Genomic DNA, 25,822 nt, shown 5'->3' with positions numbered 1-25,822 from the left:
ACCGGGGTGGTTGGGAGGAGGTGGAGGGACGGTTACGTGTCGAGAAATCACCCCATCACCCCATACATCCCACAACACAATGCTGATCCCCATTCCCGAGAACACGGTGTACGCGATCTCGTAGGTCTGTTTTTATATCATGATTGAATCAATTAGACTAGAAAGAATATTAATTCTACTGGTGGGACATCCGTACGGAGTAGTTCCATAGCTCCTTTTACTCTTCATCAAACTGAAGCTTCATCTCCCGCTTGCTGAGAAGAGGACTCGTAGGGCTAATCTTGGGCCAGTCGTGCGCATCCATACAGGCCCGCCGCGACGCCAACACGCCGGGTCGGGCTCTGGAGACCACGGTATCTTCGTAAATATCCAGAACGGCTCGAAGGTTTGCGAGATTGTTGTTGCTACCGCTCAACTTGGGCCCAACGGTCTCTGCGAAGTCGAGAACATCGAGGATGGCGTGGTTAGCACCCTCGCCTCTGTCTGTGCGTGCCGTCAGCCATACATCCTCGTCTATTTGAGACGAACCACCCTCAAGGATAGATAGAGGGCCAAGAAACCCAGAGTTCAATGCCGAACGAAACGTTTCGGGAAAATAGGTAAACGAGGTAAACGTGGAGATTTGTCAACAACGAAGGGTATTTCTTGGACTTACACATCGCCATCGCATGAAAGGCATCTCCCATCAACACGACCCTCCCTTTGGACCTCAAACCCTTTGGCGGAGGGAAATCGTAGAGGTCAAGGTGTTTCACGTCAGTGTCAGCGGGAATGCCGAGTGCAAGGGAACGAAACGGCTGCGACCACCCTTCGGCAAACGACCTGATGAGCTCGACCTTGCCGGCGTCCGTCATCGGATAGCCGGTCGGCTCCGGCTTACCCAGGAAGCCCGGGCGATCCGGCCATGAGACGCACAGTTGGCAGCTGTACTCGCCCGTGCTCTCGTCGTTGTTTCCAGGGGCGTCGAGCACTGCAGGGAGCGTGCAAAGTTTGTATTAGTCTTCGTCAATCTTTTTTTGGGGTTGCTCTTTTTTCCGCCCTGCGTACATGCGCGCGCAAGAGCAAAAGTCAATGAGAAGACGATGGAGACGGAAGGGGAAGGGAGGGTCTCGGCCCCATGGTAGCACTCTCGGCTCAGGGACACACCCCTTGTTCGGCAGAAAGCCAAGATCTCGCTTTCGCCTTGATCGGGTATCAAGAGCCACTCTCTGTGACAAGAAGAAAAGAGAAAAGATCGGATACTACGCTCTGATAAAAACCAAGAAAGACAAGATAACTTACTGCTAAGATAAAGAAACGTATCGTTCCGAGATGATGCACCTTGCAGGAAGAAGGGGTCGAGCTTCCGGATCGGCTCCATCTCTTCGGGAGTCAACTGCAACTTGAGGCCAAGCACCCGGACCGGGATCCGGTGTCTTTCGTGCTGTTCCGGGAAGAGCTGGCGCCGGACACGGGATGGCCCCCCGTCGCAGGCAACAAGCACGCGACCGGCCACCGAGGTGCCGTCTTCAAAGTAGACCGCTACTCCGGTTTCATTTTCTTCGTATCTCGTGAAGCCTTTCCCCCACTGCGATTACGACTCAGCACGAGAGCTGTTGACGGAGCATTGCCAAGTGCCCAGTAACCAACCAGGAAATGCGGGTGGGTATAATAAAGCACCAAAAACATACCTGAATATCGATATCCGTAGCCAACAAACGGCGCAATCTTTCCCTCGTGACCCTGATCCTCAGACTCTCCGGTGCGCGGGGGCTGGCGCCCTTGAGTTCGGCGGTGCTCAAATCGAAGAAGGGAAACGCCGACGCCTCACCCCTCGCGACGGCAGCCTGGTCAACATAGGCCTCGGGCAGCCGCGCAACGAGGTCGTCCGGCAGCAGGGATCGCAGCGCAGGGAGAGACCAGTGCAGCGTCAGGCCCCAACCGACGCCGCGGGTCGTGAGGTCCGTGTCGCGCTCGTAGATGCGGTAGGGGATGTTATTCTTGCGGAGATACTGCGCGAGCAGCAGGCCGCTGACACCCGCGCCGACGATGATGACGGGGAGGGGTCCTTGCTGTGAGATTGCCATGGCTGCTGTGCTCTGTGCTGAACTGGGCTCTTCTCTTTGCTGGGCCGCTGGGCAGCTTGTTTGCTTGGAGCGTGCTTTTCTTGTGGCTTGCCCGTTGGACGAATAATTGTCTTTGGAAGAGGCTAGGGGGCGTGTATAACCTTGACCAGGTCTCTTTTCTTTTTTGCGACGGCTGAAAACGATGGACGATAAGTCAGAATTCTATGCAGCAACAGTGGCGGCTGTGCGGCAAGCAGGCAAATGAAACGAGCAAGAGAGCATACGGCACCAATGAGATGCAGTAATAATGTAATTGTATGTATGCTAACCGGCCTGGGCGCGGAACACACCTCTCTGAACTCTCCCGCCAGCCTCTGCACCCATCAGCCCAAAGGGCTTCACATCCGATGCAAGAGAACTCGCAAGTCATCTAATTTCACGCAACTAGACCACAGAAAAGCCACTCACCCTGGTCCCTCCTCGAGCTTCATCGAACCACCCCTACTGTGATGCTCTTTTTGAACCGAAAACTCTAATCCCACTTCCCTTGACCCCTGCTTGGGGGAAATCGCCTGATGTCGGGGGCCACCGGCAAGGATGGCCCGACCAGAGACACCCATGGGGCGGGAGGATCGCCGGAGACCTCCCCCCCGGGCGCCAGCTGTGCCACACACCCACACCAAGAGGCTAGAGCCTAGGAGAGACGCCGTCGACGGGCAAGTTTGGGTCCCCCCCCTCCCCCTTCCAACGGGCGCCATTCCTTCAGCGGCACACACACACGCAAACACACACACACTAGGGAAGAGCGCGGGAGCGCGGGAGGGAGCGAGGGGGAGGAGAAAAAGGCTTAACAAACCCGTTTTGTTTGCTTGCCAAATGTCTGTGCCACAGCGGAACGGTACGCGGTCGTGGCCGCTGCCACACCCCAGCCCGACAAGCAAACGGTAGTTTCAACCACCCTTTGACGATAGCCCTTATTTTCGAAATCTCTTTGGTTTCCAATCGCATGGTCGAGCGCCAGCTCATTTCAATCATTGGCGAGTTATCGAGACAAAAAGGGAGTTGGGGGAGGTTAGCGAGGCGGCCAAAGTAGTGTACCTCGCTCGAGAGCAGGGGATGCCAGACCAACCCCCAGAACCGCTAATCTCGGACAGGCTAGAAGGGGTGGGGGTAGACGAAGTGAAGGGCTGAATTGCAAAAGTTCACTTCTGGGCCCGTACGTAATTCCACCGAGGAACCCACAGACCAAAGAGAAAAGTGGGAGATTTCGTGTTGCTGTGCCTTTTCAGGCGTTCTTGGCCATTTTCCCTATTTACGGAGTTCAACTCCCACAACCTTGTAGTGAAGCTAGGCCCCCCTTCCCCCAGAACCACTCTTTCAAAAGGCGGCTTTTCCCACCTCTCTCTTCTCGCCTGTGTCTGGCTAAGCATTCTCGTCCAGTGGAGGCTCCCGGGAAACAATGCCGTAACTCCACCGAGGCCTTGTACTGAATACTTCGTACACGGAAAAGATGTGGTAATCTAGCGCAGCAGCCGAGCCTCTCACGACCACTCATGGCGGTTTCTTCAAGGATAATTCACTGACCTCAGTACCTCGCAACCATGGTACAAGCTCACAAGGAATGCCTGGTCCTCAAACACCAAGCCTCCTCGCCCTCTCAGGCGGCCTATTGGCTGTCTTCAAATCGTGACCAGCACCAGGTTTTCTATGCCTCGCCGTATCTAGACACTTCAAAGCAACAAATTGGGCGACGAGAGCCCGTCTTGGTTCGCATCTTGTCCTTCTTGCTATCTCGTTCGCCCCCCTCAGATATCCACCGTCTCCATCAGTACTTTACTCCCATGATTTATCGCCCACGCTGAGCAAAAAAATGCACCGAAGATGGTAACATCGGTCGCAGATCAGACTTTTCTCTCAGGCGTCTTCCTGTTCTCTTTCGCCCGCAGCCAACGACCCATGCCTCAGCGATGCAAGGTCGCGGCACAGCACGCCGGATACACGACAAAGTACGTATACTGGTACATACACCCTCGTCCTCCTGCTGCAAGCACGTAACATGGATATTCTTCGGTGATTTGCCTCCCCTTTCGCTACAAAGCCATACATTTGGTAAAGCGCCGCGTTCCGTGTCACCTAGATTACTGGAGCCCATCTCCTACGTTCCTGCTTCCCGAAACTGCTACCGAAAGGCGAGGAGGGGACGACTCTGACCGTCTGACGAAAGGCGAGACTGACAGAGAGAGTGCGTGTCATGGAGCGCGTCATAGCTGACGGTGGACTGTATTCATACAATCTTTCAGAAAAAACCTCGAAATGGAACGTTACTCTGCCGTCATGTTACTGAGCGTACTAGTCTTGAGTTTGACTAGCGGGTTGGTCTAACCAGTTACCAACCAACCAAGCACCATTCAAAGTTCTGACTGGTGCCATTTGACAGCTGAACATCAGATCGAACCGCGCTTACTAGCAATACTCCGATCCCCGAATGTTGGCTCGGATTCACATCATGTCTTCCGATCAGTAATCACCATGCCCGCCCTACCTTCTCACCCCTCTTTCGACAAGATACCATCTGCCCGGCAGTCTGGTTCTTGTAAAGCTGCGCTGACAGGGCAGCACAAATTTTTGTCGTGCGCATGTCCCTGCAATTCCCACTCGTCTATATTCAACAAGAGAGCCACAGCCATTGCATAAAAATCACGCTATCCTGTAGCTGGCATTGGACGACTGTCCCGCGTACGCACGGCACCATGTATATTCGTACATATACGGAGTACTTCATCCTCAGGCATGCCAGATCATATCACACTGTATGCAACGCGCCTCGCAGTCCTCTGTACAGTCCAGGACTCCAGGTGCCCTCCCGACCAGATTGCCGGATCAAGATGCCGCCCCGAAGCCAGATATATCACATTACGGCTATGTTCAACGCCGGTGTCGTTACACCCTATCAAAGCTCATCGCTAAGGAAGGACGGGCCCCTTCGCCGTGCCTGGGACTGCCTGTTGACATTTGCTCTGAGTCCCCGACTCTTTCGTAGAACGGTAGCGAGGGGACGTAGCGAGTAGCCTGGTTGGGAGAGCACAGAGTCTGGACTCTTGAACGAATCTCTGGGAATTTCGAATGCGACGCCAGCGGAGCCCCGACCCCCGAGTGAAGCCGGGGAGGACATGCAGCGAGAAGAGTTTTTGATGACCGAACCTCAGGGGGCGGATAGGAGGACCCATCAAGGCTGTTGGCGAGTGAGAAGTGACAGTATGGGGACCAAGTGCGTTAGCCTTGTCCATACAAGCAAGGGGTCAGGATTGGACTGGACCAGTGATAGTGGTGTCTTAGGATTTCTCAACGGTCGTTGGATAGTGTGGGAAAACGGCCCATCAAAGAGGCGTCGATGGCAACGTCGTCGAGTGGAAGCTCATATGTCGACGACATGTGGTGCGCGCAGCTACCCGTTCGGATACTTGCCTCGACCGATATGGGACGATGCGACGCAACAGGCGAGAAAGTGATGAATCGACTCACTTAGTAAGCTCCATTGCCAGTTGGTCAAGAATTCGCATGGCTTCCATGTTGTTGACAGGGCTTTGAGAAGGATCCTGGCATTGGACGAGCTGATTTGTGTCCGGAGTATTGGGAATTATTGCCCGCATACGCAGTAGAGGATGGGGTCTGCCAGGTACTAACGTGTACACCACATTTGAGGTACTTTGGGAAGACATCCACGGATTCGACACACTCGAGATGGTGTCCCACTTGTTGGTATCTCACCATGCCAGAGACGCTCTTTGAGCTCCATATCGAGTAGCCAAGGTCCGTCATTACACGCCACAACTGGAGGATTCCGGTATTCCACGCCATGCAAACGAGCCCTTTTGGGGACGAATACACAGTACATGTAGCATGGGACACTTTCCGCTTCCAGCGAAAGATGCACTCTGTGTTCCCCGGAGTTTTCACGAGGGGATTTCTAGACCTTCAGAAATTGATATCTATTAGTCAGACCTCATCAGACCTGGCTAGACGTGATCATGTCTGGAAAGCCTGACCCGAACGTAATTTCCCTTTCCACGGCTTCTTTATCATATCTACGTCCATTTGAACAGTGTTCGGATGAACCGGTTCTACTTGTCCGCATTAGGTGTTGGGTGATTGTGCGTTGATTTCTCTAGGTCCGGAGATTTTGAGCCCTCAGTCTGTTCGAAAGCGTGACTTTGACTCTGAGTAAATGTCACATTGTGCATGTGCTCTACTGCTATTGCGACCAAGTAGTGTGTATGATGATCTCTAAACCAGAGAATCCGAGACACTGTAGCCTTCCGTCTGTAGGCGGATCCAGTTCCATGGAAGCACGTATCACTGAATACGGATAGTTGCTGCTGGGAAGAGGTCGACGACTCGACACTGCTCTAGCTCGCTTCTCCCTTAGACATTGAAGGGACTAAAAGATTAAGACTTCATGGCTCCACGTGACAATAAATTGACCAGGGGCAGCAAAAATATCGCAGCCAGGCCATGGACAAGGGGTGCTGCTTAAAGCAGTCTACTTAAGCGAGACTAGGGCGAATACTTGGGACTAAAATGCTGGAGTGCGGATGGTTACCTTGAACTTGTAAACGGCCGCACGTTAAGCAGATAGAATCATAATGGAGTTTCTGCTCAGAACGGTTGTATAGCGGAAGCTAGTGTAACGGCGGCGAGTTTAGGTTCAATAGTGTGAATAGGACCATCTGTGAGAATTAGCGCCTTTCTAAAGAGCCTTCGTTCTCCTAGCGTGATAGTTGTTGAAACTGGTAGCCTTGGCAAACCATTCGGCTCCCGCATATCAACTGACTATCAGAAGTCAATTCTGGGTACAGATACTTGCGAATACGTACTTTTGATGTCACTTTCAGAAGATTGCTAGAGCATAGACATCTCCTCCCTCGGTGAAGTCTTCAGAACGGACATGTCTACCAGCTTCAAGGGTCCTAAACCATCGAGGGAGATAGTACACTTCGTAATCGCTCGCACCCAATTGAGCTACTAAGTCGTGTTATGGAAGCGCTTTCGGATGTTTACAAGCTCGCTTGTAGAACAACCGCAGTCTCGGACTGTTGGGGTCTAATTATTGATATTAAACACTAGCTCTAAGATGATGTTTAGTCTTGTACTGCTACGGCTGCCTATACACCAGTGCCGTCCCTCCCGCTTCGATCATCGTGCCCCGGCTATATTGCTGGAGGTCTGCGAGACTCATCTTGACGAAGTCGTGTTCCTCAAGTGCCTCCTCGGATGAGCGGGAAGCTATTTCCGGTGGCATTTTCAGATAGACGTCGGGCTGACTCATTCCGCCCCCATTTTGGTTGGTGTCTTTGGAAGCTTTGGAACGAAGGACTTGAAGTAAGGGGCGAAGTGTCGGTAGACAGCAGCAGATCACGGCACTATTTGAGTTTATTAGGGTAAGCCCTTATTATGAGTATCGTGAGTGAACGTCAGGTGCTTACCAATAAGCCTCTAGTCCGGTCCAGATCATGAGGTCGACGGTTCCCCATGTGGGATCTTTGTAGTCAAAGGTCGAGACTTTGACTAGTCGTATGATGGTGATGAAGCAGTTGCTAATTTTCAAACGTCAGTAAGGTATCCTTATCGGTTCTCAAGGCAAAAAGTACGCATAATAGAAAAAAAGAACTCACAAACCGCCAAAGACGAAGGACGAGATGAGAAGCATCTTCTTGAAAGGTGACATCGTCAACCTCATGGCGTAAGGTATCGGAATGAGAATCAACACAAAATCGGTCACGATACTGCCGACTGCTATGCTGATATATAGTTTAGATAGGTCAAGGCAATTCTTATGTGTAGTCCAGAAGTTTTGCACGGGTATGCAAGCTACAATTGTTGGGATTGTCTAGATCTCAGGTCAGCAATTATGGCCCTCGTCCAATTAAGTCCTCCCGCACCCATAGCTGACTTACGGCGTAGATTGCCCACGCTCCGATGAAGAACATGAGACCATACAAGTAATATCTTGCACTGAAGAGCCCAAAGATGCGGTGATATAGTATCACTAGTGATAGCCGCGCGCTTGCCAGTCCCATCGGATACATAATCTCGTTGGCGAAAATGGTCTGGTAAAACCGGGTAATGTTCATGGGATCTTCCTCGTGGACAACTACTTCGTGTCTACCAAGCCCAAACTTGAGCCAGAACATCGTGCCAATGAACACTCCGACGATGAAGACCTGCAACATGTGTGAGCAATATTCATCACTGGAGAAAATTGGAGAATCCATGGGAGTCACGAGACCTTGATCTCGTCGACTCGTTCGCTCGAGGAATCACAAACTCACCAGGCAGTTACCGATAGCCAGTCATCCCAAGCCAGCCTCCGACCAGACTGTCTCGCCGCAGCAAGCCGCGCACACACTGAAAGAATCGAGAGGACGAAGAAGATGATATGTATTGTATACACCTCTCCCGATCGATTTTCCGCCCTAAAAGCAGCCTCCCGCTCCGGCGTCATCAGAGGCATGCCTTTGACCGCATCCAATGACCGAAAGAACGACATATCGCGATGCCGGGGGTATCGGTCGGTCGGTCGGTATAGAAAGTCACGACGCTTCCATAGGTGGCGGGGAGGAGGAGGAGAAATTTTGACAGGAAGGGCAGCAGCGGTGATGACATCGAGGGGCAGAAGCTGAGGAAGCACTAGAAAGGCTCTAGAAGGGTAAAAAGAGACATCTGATTGGGAAAGACTACGAAAATGAGGAGGGGACGAGAGATTGAACTGAACAAGCTCTGAAACGTCGTGCCGGTGGGTGATCTTTCCCAACGTGAATAGAGTTCGGCACAAGGCATTCAGGAGGGTTGCGAGACGGGAACTCAGTGTGTGCTGCCATCCCTGACAGAGTACATGATAACGCAAAGTCAAAACTGTGACCACCTTCACAACTGGAAGTCCGGTATTTGAATTAGAGGGCTACATTCCCGGTAAAAAGCACGCAGGCTTGGTGTAAACGCGTGTATGTCGCGTTATTCCACCAACTGCAATTCAGCTAGAGTAGGTGATAGATAACTGGGTAAGTTATGGCTTGACGTTGACGAGGTAGAGTTTCTGCTAAGCAGAACTTCGCTTGCGACGGCTCAAACCCCGACTCTTTCCAATGTTTAATGGCATTGGCTAGAAAGTCGGTTGTCTCCCTTCAGCCCGGAGATTCCACGTGCGACATTCCTTCCATTGCGTTTTGTCTTCTTCGGACAATAACCAAGACTCCGGGACAATTGTGTTCAGACAGCTTGATCAGCCAACACATACACGTGTTTGATAGCCGGTAGACCAGCCAGCCAGACGCGCGGAAAAGAGGAAAGAGGTGCGCTTCTATAACTTTAAAAGTCAATCAGGGATGAACATGGAGAGGTCCTACCGCTGACGTCAAACACGAAGCCGAGAACCCGAACTGACTCGCCGAGTCCGAGGCTTTACATACTTCTTTTAGTTAACAGGGCCGAAGAATGTGAAGGAGATATTTCCTCTTCTGTTTGGAGGGTGTTGTGAGATGTGAAGCTGTGTGTTGCTCAAACATACTCACGAGAACGAGTTGCTTCTGGCTGGGTGCTTGGCTGTCGCAGACATCTCTCCGGTCGACGGCTGGTATGTTTCTTACCTACTTAAGTATGATGTACATTGTTTGCGTTCCGTAATGACAGGTCGAAAGTTTTACTAAAAGATAGTCGAGTCCATGTGCAGTTGGAAGAATCCCATTTTTGATGCAACATCAGCAGGCATATTGACCAGCAAGTGAGCTTTTTTAGAGCCTGTCACAAAGCATCGACCACACTTGCCGCATTGCCATCCAGTGTCAACGATGGTTTTCGCAGAAAATCGCCAAAATCGCCTTCACTTTGGCATCTTACTCCGTCGAAGCTACTAGAAGGATCTTGCCTGGAGACACAACCGCATTTCAGCTGAGAAAAAGATGCTGCCCGCTTCCTTGCGGCCGAAACCTAGGCGTTAATACCCAGCCGTGCCGGCTTGTGCCTCAAGTGTTGTCGCCGTCGCCTAACTCCGACGCGAGCCGTGCCAAAAATTAATCCATTCCGACCGCATCGCACATCCGGGCCAATACCTAATAAACCCTGTCTACCATTAAAGGCCCCTTTTGCCTAGGCGCGGGGTAGAGACGAGACCTGACAAGAAGCTAGGCGGATGGCGCGGGGCAAGCGGCTGTATCAAGGACGGACCTCGGCTCATCCCGCACCGTGCACCGGGCCGCACATGTATTTTAGGAAACTGATGGACAAGAGTCATGACATTCTCAAGAATCTGAAGGGCAACTGAATTGAACCAAGCGCTGAGAAGAAACGATGTCTATTAAAGTCATGAATGTTTCTGTCGTTGAGCCGTACGGCAACCCTGCACCCTTTGCGGAGCCAGCGTGGTACAATACCCTGGCTTCTCCCTACTACAATGAAAGTCACCGAAGAGTGAGAGATTACGTTCGAAAGTACATCGAGGAACACATTGCGCCCCATATACAAGAATGGGAAGAAAAGGGCCATGTCCCTGATGAAGAAAGAGTCCACTTTGCCAAATCAGGTCTGGCTTTCTCAGAGCTGCCGCGTCAATATGCTAGCGACATCCCATTGCCAGGGTATGTCCCGGCTGAGAGTAAGTAGGATGCTCCAGTGTGACAAGTTGTCATCTGACATCATCTGTAGAATGGGATATCTTTCATTCTCTTGTTGTAAGCTACGAGGCTAGTAGGATCTGGGCTGCCGGAGTGTCAGTGGGGCTCAACGGCGGCACCACGATCGGTGTACCCCCCGTCATCCATCATGGCACAGAAGAACAGAAGAAATGGTGGCTGCCAGGGCTTGTCACCGGGAAGACGAGCTTTTGTCTCGGTTGCACCGAACCCACTGGTAAGTTGTCTTCAACATTTTCGTTGACTAAAGGTACTTGGATCGCGGTGATTAATGCCGTCAAGGTGGCTCCGACCTGGCGAGTCTAAAGACCATGGCGATCAAATCAGATGATGGTAAATACTACACGGTAAACGGCAATAAGGTAAGTCAAGAACCCAAGCATTCTATAGTTGAACATCGGCTTCACTTCAGGGTTCACGGCTTGAGACTAAGGAACGTTTAGAAATGGATCACTGGTGCGATACGTGCGAGCCATATGACGACTGCCGTAAGGACTGGAGGCCCTGGCATCAAGGGTATTTCAGTTCTTGTAATTCCTCTCGATCTCCCCGGTGTTTCTCGACGTAAGATCAGTAACAGTGGATGGAATGCTGGGGATAGCACGTGGGTGACGCTAGACAATGTCAAAGTACCCGTCAACCATCTCATTGGGCAAGAGAACGCAGGTTTTCAGTACATTATGACAAGTAAGTGCTCCCGCGAGATATCATCGTGAGCCTTGACTCAAATGCTGACAAAACAGACTTCAACAAGGAACGATTCATTCTTGCAGTGCTGATGAATGGCCAGGCCAGAGTGTGCTTGGAAGACGCCTGGGCATATGCCATGGACCGCCACACTTTCGGCAAGCCACTCATGTATCACCAGATCATCCGACATAAGCTCATCACGATGGCGCGCTACATCGAGTCTCACTGGGCTTGGCTTGAGCAGATTGCGTATCATGCTCATACTACCGGGTCAATGGGCACAGAACTTGCATCGAGGATTGTCATGGCCAAAATTCATGGCGGTCGCCTCCTAGAGCTCGCGAACCTTGAGGCGCAACAGATCTTCGGTGGTGCTGGATATCAGCGCGGCGGCGTTGGGGCTCGAGTCGAGCAGATAAGCAGAGATCTTCGAGTGAACATTGTCGGCGGCGGAAGTGAAGAGATCATCACAGACTTGGCTGTTCGGCAAGAGATTGATGCGGCTGTAAGCAGGGGCGCTAAGCTTTAAAGAACATTAAGGCTTGAAGCACTGTAATGAGACAAGGAACGATGACTCAAGCGACTCGGGAGAGAGTCCGAAATGTAAAGGTATCGTAATAACCGGATCGATGCTCTCAACACTTTCTTGCGGGCTTCCGTTCACAGGCGAGGAAAGAACCATGCATTTCACCCTTTCTCTGAAAAAGGTTTTCCCGTTCCTCTGATGGAGTGGAGGGGGCCTTACTGCCCTGAGCCATGGATTTGACCCCGCCTACGGCAGACTGCAAGAGGCACTCCGCCAAAACACTTTTTTCATGCATCAAAGCAGAAATCGAATTTTACAATCACCCCACCACCAATTATTAAACTTTACACTAGTGAGATAAACTATAGATAGTTATAGTTTATATTAAATTACGGCTTAAAATATATTATTAATTAAACTTATAGGACCCCGTACGGCAATATATAAAATCGTATAACTAACTAACTATTATTTGTTACGGCCAGCTAGTCGTAGGGGTAGTTTGCAGAAGTTGAGGCTGCGGAACTGGTAACAGTAATCGTAGTCGTGGAATAGTTTCAAGGAAACTATGTCTGTCAATCGTAAGGGTAGGTAAGGCTTCGGTGATCAATCGTAGTCTTGTCAAGGTAGTAGCTGAAAGCGGATGTTAATCCTGATACGAAGTTAATTGCTGAAGAAGCTATGGGAAGTCTGTCCTAGAGCCCGGCTCGAGTCCATCCTATATACAAGTCCTGATCCTGAACATATCCTTTGTTGCCTGGTCACCATGTTCGTTGGTGATCACTAAGTGGATACTGGTGAGCGCTCACTTTGGGTGATCACTGTGATCACCTGATCGTGTGCTCACTTTGGGTGATCACTGTAATCACCTTATCGTGTGCTCACTTTCCTTATCGTCACGTGACTTGTTCCATAGTTCTTCCGTTCCATGAGGAGTCACCTGAGTTCCCGGATTCTCTGCGTATATCAGGTAGATAGCCGCCGCAGGCCTGTGGGGCGGGCTGTTACGACCCAACATGAAGACCAGGGCGTGCCCCGCTGACGCCTAGCGGCTACGGCGCATCATATATGCAGGACGGGACGGAACATTGGGGAAACCCCAGGAACGGAAGAACTATGGTACAAGTCACGTGATGATAAGAGATATGATAAGGGATAAGGATATGTTGGATATGCGACATATCCAACCGAGTCAAGGATATGTTGGATATTCGACATATCCAACCGAGTCAAGGATATGTTGGATATTCGGCATATCCAACATATCCAGACAAAGTGGACTGTTCAGCACTGCTCAGTTAGGATCGGACTTGTATATAAGGATGGACTCGAGCTGGGCTCTAGGACAGACTTTCCATAGCTTCTTCAGCAATTAACTTCGTATCAGGATTAACATCCGCTTTCAGCTACTACCTTGACAAGACTACGATTGATCACCGAAGCCTTACCTACCCTTACGATTGACAGACAGCTTCCCTGAAGCTATCCCCGACTACGATTACTGTTACCAGTTCCGCAGCCTCAACTTCTGCAAACTACCCCTATGTTACGACCCGACATGCACGACCAAGTCCAGGGCCTGCCCCGCAGGACCACGGCGACTAGGGCACACCATAAGTACACGAACTATGGGAACACATGCGTCACCCTACGGAACGGAAGAACTATGGTACAAGTCACGTGATGATAAGATAAGGAAAGCCGTATGCCAAGAATACGGAGTCCGTCCCTTTGAGGTACGGACCCCGTATATTCAGAATACGGAATCCGTACGGTAAACATACGGATAAAGGATATGTTCAGAATCAAGACTTGTATATAGGATGGACTCGAGCCGGACTCTAGGACAGACTTTCCATAGCTCTTCAGCAATTACACCGTCGCAGTACTTCCCGAAGACCTTGATAGCGCCTGTACAGCTCAATGTAGGCCCGAGAGGTGTGATAACGCAACTGTACGCCCACACGAATCGCCTCCGCTAGAAAGGGGCACACCGGGCCAATTCAACCCCCTCGACGTGCCCTACCGCGCCGCAACAGTACGGGGTCTATCTACTACCCCTTTAGAGCTTTTTCAGCAGTATGTGCCTTTGAGGCTGGTTGAATCGTGGGTACAGTGGACCAATGAAGCCGCAGTACGAGGCCCTGTTCAACAACACTCACGATCCCACAGAAAAAAGACGAGGTCAGGGTGCCTGCAGTGTGGAGTAGCGCTTTGTAACTCGGATGATTGCTGGTACCTCTTTCATAGTCAGAGTATATAGACAACAGAAGTATCCATAATCTAGGCTTTTTGGTTGGCTAGAAGAAGTCTTGGCTGTCTCCTGAGTGGTCAGTTCCCCTCAAGGGCATGTACCTGTTGCCAATTGGCACTCGATGGGATATAGGTGCCATGGGGTGGCCGTAAAGGGCACGCTTGAGGAGGCAGACTTTGTCTCCTTGGCGATAGCTATGGGGCTGCTGGACGTACACCTTGGTATCGTCCGGGATAGAGGCGTGAAGAAAAGCTGTGTCGTAATCGAATAACTCTGCGATGTAGTTCTTGGTTGCAACAACAGCAAAGAAAACACGGATAGAGGTTGCATTAGCGACAGCTGCGTATAATTGTTCAGCGGACCAGTCAGATACCGCGTGGTTGCCACAGACAACCTATCGGGCACGATATCTGCCGTCAGACTTGATATCGCATATCCATTGGCCAGGAAGAACCTTTTCTCCTGTTGGAGGGTCAACGAGTTCCCAGGCTTCGGCTTGCTGTAGCGCCTTGATTTGCTTATCAAAAGCAGGTTGCCACTTGTCCCACTCAGGACCCTCTTTGGCCTGCTTGAAAGTGCGAGGTACGGTTGGACCAGCGAGTGCGGCAGCGGCGATAGCAGATAATACTGGAGGCTGGTTGTCTTCCCGCACAACTGTGTCAAGGCTGACATAGGCTTGTTGATAACCGTCAGACTTGGCATACGTGTTGCCTCGGAGAGAGCAACCGCTGAAACCGCCCCTCTTCTTGACCCAAGTGCCCTGTGAGTTTCTGACATGCTCACGTGTTGAGGCTCTGTTTGGTTGGCTTGGAGGAGGGCGAGATTGACGAGTTCGTCTAGTTGGTTGTGTTATAGGTTGGAGATCGTGATCTTCTGTGGCAACTACTATAGTTGCTTCATCTATATCCTGTTGGATAGCTTCTTCGATAGCGTCATCGAAAGATGTATCAGTATCGTGCTGTTGAACAGTTATGTTAGTGGACATCTGCTGATCAATAGGGCTGTCTGGTTCAGGGGTTGGAAGAGGGTTTTGGGCAGTTGCCTCTTCGGCAGACTTGTTGTCAGTGGTTTCGTCCTGGCGGTCAGGAGTGCTGGACGACTTCCGTGCTCCTTCATACTCAACAGATGAGGTGCTGGTGTCTGGATCAGCAAAAATGGCATCGTGATCAATGGTTGGGTCATTGTCTTCGTCCTGGTGCTTGCCCTGTTCATAGAAACGAACATCGCGGCAGCGGTATACCTTGTGGCTTTGAGGTACGTAGACGTAGAAGAGATGGCCGTGAAGTGAGTCGTATCCAACGAGATATCCCTTGATGGCTCTTGTCTCCATCTTGTTGGCGCGGGCTGGTTACAATGACCCCTTGCGGTAGAGATAGGCAACGCAGCCGAAAGTGCGGATATGGTGGATATACGGTACGTGATGGGCTTCGTCAAGATTGAGATCTTTCGCGAGCATCTCGTGGGGGCTGAGATGGCCTGGATTGGTTGCTTTGGGCAACAGGTTGGCAATCGTGATGACTGTGGTGACGGCATAGTCCCAGAGATAATCAGGAAGGTTGGCGTCAATCAGCATGGTTCGGGCCGCCTCTGCAAAAGTCCGGCCAGCTCGCTCTGCCTTTCCATTCATGCTTGGGGTGTCAGCAACAGTCAATTTGACTTTAATGCCTCGTTTGGTGTACAGCTCCTGCGAAAGAGCATTGAAAAGCTCGGTGCCGTTGTCTATTTGAAACGCCTTAATCGAAAGGTTAGTCTGGTTTTCGAAGAAGTTGATGAATTCTTCGATACGATCAAGCACTTCGTCAGCACGCTTGCTCTTGAGCAAGTATCGCCACTGGAAGCCTGTACGCGCGTCGATCATGTGAATTAGATAACGTGACTTTGTATAGGACAAGGGTTCGAATTGTACCAAGTCCATGTGAATGAGATGACCGGGCTGGGCCTCTCGAATGGGGGTTTCTCTGCTGATGAGTTGTTGAGATTTGCCTAGGTGGCAAGCCTCGCAGTGAAAGGTGTCAATTTCTTGTTGAGGAAAAGTTATGCCCACACGACGGCAGGCTTCAACGACCCTGCTCTTGCCCGCGTAGCAAAGTCGCTTGTGCATAAGGTCAAATGTGACTTTGTTATTATTCTTGCTTACCATAGCAAGGTTAAGGGCCGTGTTAATTTTCGGGCCTTCGTAGTTGTTGGTGACGATAACGGCAATATTGTTATGCTAATCGAGTTTGGCGATCGCGACGTTGTTTCTAATGTGGATAGTGTCGTTGCTGACCTTGTAGCCCTGCTGACGGAGTGTGCCTTGACTCAGCAGGTTGACTGGGCAGTCAGGGCAGTACTGTACATCCTCAATTGACCAGTCGACCACCTTGTTGCTGTCACCTGGATCAACGGCAGTGAAGTAAACCGTGCCGTAACCAGCTGGCGATGCGTACTGACCGTTGGCGACTTCCATGGGTGGCAGTAATTATTGCCTCGGTGAAGGAGGTGAACCAACTGAGGTTGTTGAAAGTGGTTCGCGAGCACCCGGAATCCAGGATGATGTCGTTGTGGTTAATTCTGCCCGTTGATATCGAAGTTGAGTACGATAAGACTGTATGTCCTATTGTGTTCTGGTGGAGAACGTTCGGCGTAGCCTTGACCGCGACTGCCTTACCCTCCTAGCATTCGGAGGTGCAAGTATGAGCAGCAGCTTTCTTAAGTAGGTTCTTACGGTACTTATGGTTGGATAGGATGAGGTCGGGATGGGCGACCTAGCAAGAGGTAGTCGCATGTTTCTTGCCGCAGTGTTGGCAATCAGGACCATTATAGTTGTTGTTAGGTTGCTGATTGTTGTTTGAGGTGTTACTGGAGGCCTTGTTATTGCCGTTGCTGTTGTTTCTAACGGCGACGTAGCCCTTCGCGGCATTGAGTGAAGTAGTCCTTTCGGCATTGGCCTTGAATGTGAGATCGCGTGTGAGATCTTCAAGAGTCTTGGTGTTGTCCTTGACGTACTTATCGTAAAGTGCTGGATATTCTTGTTGGCATCCGTTGAGTAGGATAAACATGGCTTTCTTGTGCTAAAAGGGGACCAGCTCTCGAACGAGCTCGGCGACGGCATCCTCTGAAATCTTGGGGATGATGGTCTTCAACTTGTTCATAAGAATGAAGGGGTTGCGGTCAGCCGTCTTGATGTTGTATCCATCAGCGAGGAGACGATCGAGGACTTTGCTAATTGATGCGATGATGATGCCGTACGTTTCAATACGCTGGCTCTTCCAAGTGGTGAAGGCCACAGCCTGCGCTGGAGTGATAGGATTATCGCGATGGGGTTGAGATACGTCTTCATCAACGTACTTCTCGTAATCGAGAGTCTCAAGGGTGAGATGCAGTACTGCGTACCATTGGTCCCAATTTTCTTCTCCCTTGAGGTCGGGCACCTCCCAGCGGGCGCGGTTGCCAGCCATGATGACGATGGAGGTGAAAGATTCGTGATAGTGTGTGTATATGTGTAGACGGCCTGTACGGTCGCGTCTGTTATTTTTTTTTTTTTTTTTTTTTGAGGAATCTGTACCTCTGCCGTTGCCAGTCGCGACGCCGCGATCTCTGGTCGACAGATTAGTAACTGCTCAATTGAACGGGCTCTACGCAGAGCTGGGCGATCAATTCATATGGGGTAAAAAGAAAAAGAGTCAACGCTGGGCTCTCATAACCTGTGGAGGCAATACTACTGTATTGGATCTGATGATGATGATGGGAAAAGCTGAGCGCTGGCTGGGCTGGATATCTGGGCAAGGTGTAGGTGGGGCAGCTCCGAGATGTGAAGGAGCTGCCTCACGTGACCCACCTGCACCTGCCACAGAAGGTATCTTCACCTTGTACCTATTGTGGTAGTAGGAAGGTTTTCAAGGAGATATCTGGGAATACCATCACTCGGCAACGACGGCAGACAACTCGAAAGGTTTGCTTAGATTGTAATGTACCATTATGTATTAATAAAGATTGCTGGTACCTCTGGCATACCCAAAATCTGTAGGAAACAGAGGTACTACAGCCCTATTGGTTAACTTTATAGATTTGCAAGCCCTTATTGGCTCTACCCCGCCCTTGGCGAAAGTGCTGTCCATCCGCACCCGATGGGATATGACGGTTAGTCAGGGTGGCCAGCGGAATATGCATATGTGAGTGAGCAGAAAAGAGCGTCTATTCGTACTAAAGAGTGGATTGAATCACCACAGGCTTGTGGGCCTAATGCTATCCTAATAAGTCTTGCAGAGCTAGGACCAGGTGGAAATGACAGTCTGGCCTTTTTCGTGATGGTCAGACCATTCCGAATGGGTTATGTCCATGACTCGCGTAGAAGCATGCATGGATTCTGTCAGGATACAAGTCCGATCCTGACTGAACAGTGCTGAACAGTCCCTTTGTCTGGATATGTTGGATAGCTCATATCTTGATTATCCAAGGATCGCTTGGATAGGTTCATATCCAACATATCCTTATCGTTATCTCTTATCCTTATCGTCACGTGACTTGTACCATAGTTCTTCCGTTCCTGGGGTTTCCCCAATGTTCCGTCCCGTCCTGCATATATGATGCGCCGTAGCCGCCAGGCGTCAGCGTGGCACGCCCTGGTCTCATGTTGGGTCGTAACACCGGGCACTGTCCCTTGCCATCTGCAACTTCTCTTTCTTTTCTTTTCTACGCAAACGGCAAACGGAAGTTAAGTGAGCTCTTTGAAAAAACATTACGCACAAGCGTGGCCTGCTTTTTCTCTTCTGTTCACTCGGCCATCGTACAATTTCTCCCGCACTAGACAACCGACTCAGATTATTGATCTCGTCTACAAAATGGAGCGAGCGGTGAGGGATTTCAAAACCCTCGGTCGGTCCAAGACAACGCCGTCAGGTCTTGACAACAAATGGGTCTTCGGCATCCGACACGTCGACCTCAATCCACCTGGAGATCTGTTGCTCGCCGTGCACCCAGTTAGCAGGTTCGTGTTGCAGGGCGGCCCGGCTCAGATCCTCTCGCAGCCTACCGAGCGTGATAGGGCCAGGGCGGCTGTGATTCCCCTTCTTCAAGCCTTTTCCAAAGGCAGTCCAGGCGCTGAACATGCCGCATTTGCACCTTGGAGCTGGTCAACGGACAGTTCCGAGCTCGCTGCCGCTATTGGGCCGGAGCTGGCTGCTGCAGGGATCTCGGGTGGTCTTGAGTATGTGACCGTTTGCTCTGCCCAGGAAAAGGAGATCCTCGGAGAAACATGGTCGAATGTCAGGAACCATCTGATGAAGTTGATGGGTGGTGGCAGGCCCGGAGCGGATACCGCAGCCTCGTCTGCTGTGTCACCTGGCGATTCATCCAAGTGCCACGGTTGCAGTCTCTCCTCCGAAAACTTCTCTTCGCCGATGAAGAAGTGCTCCGCGTGTCTGAAGGCGTGGTATCATTCCCAAGACTGCCAGCGCTCGCATTGGAAGGAGCACAAGCCGACATGTGTCGCCAACCGCCCGAAGACGCAGGCGCCCGAAGATCCATCGGCGACTCCATCATCCGAAGTAGCGTACAACTATTATAACAATGTGGCGCGAAAGTCCCCGGAGGGACAGGCGTTGATGCGCTCCCTTCATCTCGATCCTATCTCAACTCACAAAGGATTGTCGCTGCCACTTCGACGTCTCGTCATCACCGGCAAGGACACGCCGGAAAACATGCAAGTTCTCTTTGGGCCGACGTTTCTTAGCCAGAAGAATGAGCATGAGAGAATTCGGCTTGAGATTCTCTTGGACGCCCCTCGCGGCTCCCCAGTGCACAAAATGGCAGAGTTTGATGATGCCGGGGTCGACCGCCTCACTCGTGCAGTCCGACCGCCGAGCCAGACTGAACAGGAGACAATGAAGGAAGTGCGAGAGATTCAGAAGAAAGTCCAGCGGAAGATTGGAGTTGGAAATTCGCCTGATTCGGGCGTCATGCGAGAAATCCTGATGACGATGGGGCCGAATTGGCCGGAGAAGATGCACCTGTACACGCTTGCAATCAACACCATGGACCAAGGGGTCGACCGCTAAAGATGAAGCTGAAGCTGAAGGGTAGTCAACACATCTTTGTCGGTCTGAGTGAACTTTGGAGCCCGAGTCAAGGAGAAAGCTATGGAAGACTATGGGGGTTTGAGGAAATACGTGTTTAGCTTGCGGTGGAAGCAAGGGCGTTCGTTGTCTAGAGCTTGACCGTGGGGAAGGAAATTGTTCAGCTAGAGGGGACAGTATTGAGCGGCAAAAGTTACGTGAACTGGAACGATTGCGACTGTTCTGCTTTGGCAGTGATGACCAATGTGAAGAGGTACAAATATGCTGAATAAAAGTAGAACGAACTAACTTGAGGGTATGTACAAGAAACTACCTGCTGTCCTTGGCTCATCTGTCTCTCACTGCTCAGTGACGGACAACGCGGTTGCGGACATGATAGTCCAAGCCATGCCTCTTCTTCCCAGTGGCAACGACTCCCTTTTCAAGCACATCTAGTAGGCCATCGATCCCGCGCTTGGCAGAACCTCCAGATAATGTAACGCCCCCATCAGTCAGGGCCTTCCTGACGTCTGCAACAGTAGCCTTTGAGGTTGAAGCTGGCGCCTCAATCTCATCAAAGCTTTTTTCTCTAGTTAGCCTTGCTAGATTCAGGGAACGAACACCGATGCTGGTTTACTCACTAATAGACAGCGTAGGGACCTGGCTTGCCCGCCGCCTTGGCGGCCTCTCCACCGTTCAATTCTTGCTTGCCGATGAGCTTGAATTTGCCCGAAATTCCTTGCACAAAGGAGGTCTCGCGGTATTCTGAGTTGGCAACAGCCTCGATATACCGACCGGACTTGGAGTTGATCATGAAGAGGTAGTCCTTTGTGGTTGTGAACATGCCGTCGCCGAGGTTGAGGGTCGTCGCCATGACTTTGCGAACTTGGCCCGTGCCGCCTGAGGGCGTGTTCACATTGAGAACGAGGTCTGGCGTTTGGTTAGTGAGTAAATCACGATGCAAGTTTCGTAAGGTATCAGCATGACTGACCTTGAACCTCGTAGATGCCTGCCTTGCCCTTGCTAATCACACCAGACTCAAGCTTGTTGAGCATATTAACTGTCGCAGCATCAAGATCAGTCGAGCGGACCACCAAGCCGGTAGCAGAAGGCAACTTTGTCAAGGCGTTGTTGAACTCGGGATTAATCATGTACCACTGAATCCACGTCTTGAGAGCCCACTTCTCCTGATCACTCAAACCGTAGGCCTTGGACGTGGCAGTAGCGATCTTGCCCCAGTCGGCGGTGTTCTTCCTCGCCTCAAGGAGTACCGTGCTGATCTCGTCGACGTTTGCGGAGACGGACTGCGCCTTTGTGTACCAGTTGGCAAAGCCCTCACTCATTGTGGTGATGATTGTCTTCTCTTCGGCGGAGAGGGCTGCTGTCTTGGATAGGGTAGCAACGACACGGTTGGCTAAGGGGATGGCTTCGGACGTGCCGAGGCTGGTTGCCAGGCCGGTCTGGTCGTTCCAGACGGGCTCGGGGGCTTCTATGGTTTGGGGACTCAGGAAGCAACAGAACTTGCGAAGAATGCCCTTTTGACGGCGGACCTTGACACCGCCGCCCTCGATGCAGATTTTGCAGTTGTCGAATCCTGGTTGAAGTCAGCCTGGGAACCGGATGCACCGAGATTTCAAGCTGGGCGTTGCTGGGACTCACCTCCTTCCTCGATAGATTTCTCCATGGCAGCAACATCGCTATCGGTGTACAAAAGCTTCGGCTTCCCATCACCAGTATCACGGAAGATTTGAACTGTATTCTCACCCTCTTTGGCTTCCAGCATAAGCCCCTTGCCTTCGCCAACGGTTGCGGCAGTCTTGCCGAACTTGGCCAGTACGGCATCAACAGCCCCAACGGCCTTTGCTGCCGTTGCGACATCCTTGGCCAGACTTAAAAGTCCCACAACATCGGCGAAGATGCTGCCTGCCTTTTCGATGTCGTTGTCGTATGTGAGTTCGTGGATGCTCTATGAGTTTTGTCAGCGAATTCCACTCGGCAGTGCCTCCCTCCCTGACTCTGCTTACATCGAATGCTCTGAATGCATCTCTGCAACCTTCTCGAATGGTTTTCCCAACGCTTGCCTCAAAGATGCTGGTGAGATGGCTCATGCCCATGCATGTGATCTTGAGCTCTTGGACGTGCGGTGTGGCCAGAAACTTGAAGGCACCGATAGCTGAGTTGATAACATTTTTCATGACACCTGGGTTGAGCTTCGTATTAGTTGACGGGCCTCTCTTGACTCTGGAGTTCCTCCAAACTTACCCATCCAGAATTGGTCCTCGAGAGGGATATTCGACTCGGGATTCCCAAACAGAGGATCGTTGGAAGTCTGACGCTTCGACGTCGCGCTACCGCCCCCACCACCAACACCGCCAACATACTTGATCCCAGCAAACAGGTTAGAAGCGCAAGCGGCTCCGGAGGGATTGGCAACGCAAGGTCCCTGGCTGATCTTCCTCACACAAATCTCAAGCGTATCCGACGCGTTGGCCCCAGTGCGAACTTCAGGAAGGTCCAGACAAAAGGCAGGCCACAAGTGAAGGATACAAGTCTTGTTGGAAGGGTTGGAACCGCAGCCACTGGGAATAGTCGCAAAGGATCGCGCGACGATGCAGTCGGTCGAGCCCATGCTTTCCAGCATGGATGTTGACGTGTTGCCTTGGTCGGCGAATCTGCACTGAGGAATGTCGCCTTCGGATGCTGGGGGGGTGGTACCGAAGGAGGTGGATGTGAGGTTTGTCAGCTGTGCTTGAGGGTAGTACATAGTCCCCATGGCGGGAGGTATGACGAGCTTTCCGGTGTCATTGGCGTACGCGCAGAACTGGGTCTGGCTGGCCGAAGGAAAGGTGAGGGCGTCGCCAGCTGTGGCGGGCCTATCGAGGGCTCCTAGTGTTGCGGAGAAGATGAAGAACGGCTGCTTGTCACCGGGGATCCCGACCTGACGAAAGACATGATTAGGTGCTTGGAACTTTGGTGTAAGTGGTGTCTTTGGCTTACATAGAATGTCTGGTTCTTGGCTAGATCGCAGGCCGCGACCTTTACAGTGCCGCTGGAGATGTCCCAGCAGCCACCACCGGAGCCGCCTCCGGCAACTCTGATCCCCGAAGGATCGGTGAAAGATTTACTATCAGACAAAATTCCGTTCGTCAAGTAAAATGTGGTGGCTAGGTCGGCGGCAGTGCCTCCCGCCATCACCGTGTCAGTACTAGACTGAACTGGTGTGAACGTCTTGGCGTCGCCTGTTGCGTCTTGGAAGCTTGCGGCGCATGATGGTGTATTTTCGGCTGTAGCAAAGAACTTCAGGGGCATTCCGAGACTCTATATTACAGAATGGCTTTTGTCAGTTTCGTTGTACTTGGAATATTGGGAAGTTGGTGTCCCAGAAGGAGGCTAACCCATTCAACCGTGTTGTCCGTCTGACCATTAGCTCCTACTACTAGTGTAGCAATGGCAGTCATGAGACCCCCAAGGGCATCTCGGGATTTCACCATGGTCACGGCCGAGAATTGCTGAAAGGAGGAATATAAAAGCTCTAAATGAGTGAATAGTGGCAAATTCAAATGAGTGACTAAAAGAAGGAACGGCCGGAGCTGACCAAGCTAATCAGATCCTATCACAAAGCGAGGTAGCAAGTGGAAGACTTGTATGGTAGAGAGTGGCTTGATTCCTCTAAGTGGAAGACCCGTATGAGGGTCCTATCTATATACCGTACAAGACGGGTAATCGGCTTGTGGAAAGCGGTATCGTACGGCAGTAACCGGCAGCTCCACGTGTGGCGCTGCGACAGATCCCCATCGCCTCGTAGGGCAGCTGGCCTTCATTTTTTCGTCCGAACATGTCAACAGAAGACTTTCCACTAAGACGAACTGTACTAGTAACAATTTACAAGCTCGGTCTGCCCGCCGTACCTGACGCAAGAGACGTGGTCAAGTTGCAACATGGGGTTTTTAGCTATACGGCGAATAAAGTTGCGATGGTTCGCCTACATCGTCATGCATTCACCTCTTTCATCTTTCCCCCTTGACTCAATACAAGGAAACCCTTTACTGTAACGCGAAGAATCGGCTGTGCAGGCCTAGAATCATGATATATTGTCCGAGCTTGATATCCTTCTCACCTGTTCGCTTGTCATGGTTTCATCAGTGAGCCTTGTGGGGCCAGCACATCCGATCGGCTGCGTTCTTTCGCTAGGGTAGTGATAGAGTTTAAGCCAGCTTCATCAAATTGACGCTCGGATCTATTTAAAGACCACTGGCCACCCGCATGGTATTTCCTCTCCTGACGAAAAAGAATCCTCCGCAACCTTATTAGAAGTCATCTCTATACAGCTCGACGTTTGCTTCACGGGTATCCGCGATACCTGTTGCTACATACTTAGGTACCACGCGAACGCAACCAACTCTGCAGAGCGCACGTTTATCTTAGTATTGAAAAAAACAGCTTGTTTTCTACTCCATAGGGACCTGTGAGAAACTTGGTGAAGTAGCAAGTTTAAAAAGGCCAAATCAACCATCAGATGTGGTAAGTATGTCGTGATGTCCAATCGTTCAATACGAGACGAACATTAGGCTTGGGACTTCCGCGTTGAAGTCTTGACGACATTTAACTGAGCTCTTCGGCCCATTTGCTCTCCCTGCGGGTCATCCAATCAACACGGCAGGGAAATGCCGCCTGGTGCGCGGGACGCCGACAGTCAGCGGGATGCTCACCAGAAACCCGAGTATTCCGACAGTCTCGTACGAGGTCTAGCCAAGAGTCTTAACACACGATTGAATGAGTCATGCTATGCCCTTGACCAGTTCTTCAGTTTTGGGCCTCGAGGCGCAGTTCTTGAGATGCCAAGCCTGGCTTCACAAGGTGAAACATCTTAAGAATAATCGTTGGTAATAACAAATGCCCTCACCCACTCTTCTGTGATTCGTCGAAGGTCAGAAGGTCCCACGGAAGATTGAGACTTTCTTATATGAGAGCTGGGCAGCCTAGACCCAATTCTAAGAATGGGCTGCGAAATTTTGGCCCCGGGTAACTGGCAATTAAATAGACGAGCATAAATCCGACTTAAGCAAGCTTTCAAAGACGCCATAGAGGTTTGACTTGATTGTTTGTTTCCTGGGATCAGTGGCTCTTTTCTCGCTGGAAATTCTCCTTTATTCTGCATACGCGAGTTTATCACACGCCACTGCTAGGGACAGTCTATGATGATCATGGATGGTTCGGACATGGCGACAGCTGGGTAGAATATCCATAACGTCTGCTCAAATGTAATAACGCATGAGGGAAATCGGATGTTCAGGTTGTAGTGACTTCTTAGTGTACTTTATGACATAGAGACCGTTTTAACATGAAATGAGGTCTTGACTCGGCGGTACTTGTGAGCGAACGAGGGCTGAAGGTGGAACTGCCGGCCTGATATCTCTCAATTTCGAGCCCTAAATTGCGAAAAGATGGCCAAGTGTCAAACCTCTTGTGATGCGACCATCCTGCGCAGAGTGAAGACTAATACTTGTGGCAGACGGTGCTATGTTGCACTACACATGCTATCATTGCCGATTAAAATTGATGATTCATCCATCCGCTGCATTACGCCT

The 25,822-nt window shown here is 51.1% G+C and overlaps 5 protein-coding genes across 5 annotated transcripts; 2 read left to right on the top strand and 3 right to left on the bottom strand.

The window, feature by feature from the left end:
* Window positions 1-217: 217 nt before the first annotated feature.
* BDP81DRAFT_390028 (FAD binding domain-containing protein) lies at window positions 218-2,066 on the bottom strand (the record flags this gene model as incomplete). Its single annotated transcript, XM_060587347.1, has 4 exons — window positions 218-483; window positions 656-970; window positions 1,282-1,567; window positions 1,671-2,066. The coding sequence occupies 4 exons, from the start codon at window positions 2,064-2,066 to the stop codon at window positions 218-220; spliced, it is 1,263 nt and encodes a 420-aa protein (XP_060451078.1).
* Window positions 2,067-7,197: 5,131 nt separating this feature from the next.
* BDP81DRAFT_457684 (uncharacterized protein) lies at window positions 7,198-8,592 on the bottom strand (the record flags this gene model as incomplete). The annotated part of the gene is made up of 5 exons (XM_060593308.1): window positions 7,198-7,465; window positions 7,529-7,639; window positions 7,718-7,932; window positions 8,000-8,266; window positions 8,386-8,592. 5 exons carry the CDS (start codon window positions 8,590-8,592, stop codon window positions 7,198-7,200), a joined length of 1,068 nt encoding a protein of 355 aa, XP_060451077.1.
* Window positions 8,593-10,403: 1,811 nt separating this feature from the next.
* On the top strand, window positions 10,404-11,948 carry BDP81DRAFT_308744 (acyl-CoA dehydrogenase domain-containing protein; the record flags this gene model as incomplete). The annotated part of the gene is made up of 5 exons (XM_060583489.1): window positions 10,404-10,692; window positions 10,743-10,946; window positions 11,012-11,091; window positions 11,173-11,416; window positions 11,473-11,948. The coding sequence occupies 5 exons, from the start codon at window positions 10,404-10,406 to the stop codon at window positions 11,946-11,948; spliced, it is 1,293 nt and encodes a 430-aa protein (XP_060451076.1).
* A 7,074-nt stretch (window positions 11,949-19,022) lies between these two features.
* Window positions 19,023-20,237, top strand: BDP81DRAFT_308743 (uncharacterized protein; the record flags this gene model as incomplete). Its single annotated transcript, XM_060583488.1, has 2 exons — window positions 19,023-19,387; window positions 19,484-20,237. The coding sequence occupies 2 exons, from the start codon at window positions 19,023-19,025 to the stop codon at window positions 20,235-20,237; spliced, it is 1,119 nt and encodes a 372-aa protein (XP_060451075.1).
* Window positions 20,238-21,165: 928 nt separating this feature from the next.
* On the bottom strand, window positions 21,166-23,886 carry BDP81DRAFT_417127 (uncharacterized protein). The gene is made up of 6 exons (XM_060589597.1): window positions 23,630-23,886; window positions 23,232-23,552; window positions 22,497-23,172; window positions 22,259-22,434; window positions 21,894-22,200; window positions 21,166-21,828 (listed from the first exon to the last, which is right to left on the bottom strand). The coding sequence occupies exons 1-6, from the start codon at window positions 23,723-23,725 to the stop codon at window positions 21,212-21,214; spliced, it is 2,193 nt and encodes a 730-aa protein (XP_060451074.1). The 5' UTR covers window positions 23,726-23,886; the 3' UTR covers window positions 21,166-21,211.
* Between the last annotated feature and the right edge of the window lie 1,936 nt (window positions 23,887-25,822).

The sequence above is a fragment of the Colletotrichum phormii genome (assembly GCF_030913505.1).
Source record: "Colletotrichum phormii strain CBS 102054 chromosome Unknown BDP81scaffold_2, whole genome shotgun sequence".
NCBI lineage: Eukaryota > Fungi > Ascomycota > Sordariomycetes > Glomerellales > Glomerellaceae > Colletotrichum > Colletotrichum phormii.
Note: the sequence above shows the minus strand (reverse complement) of the source record. Positions and strands in the feature narration are given on the sequence as shown.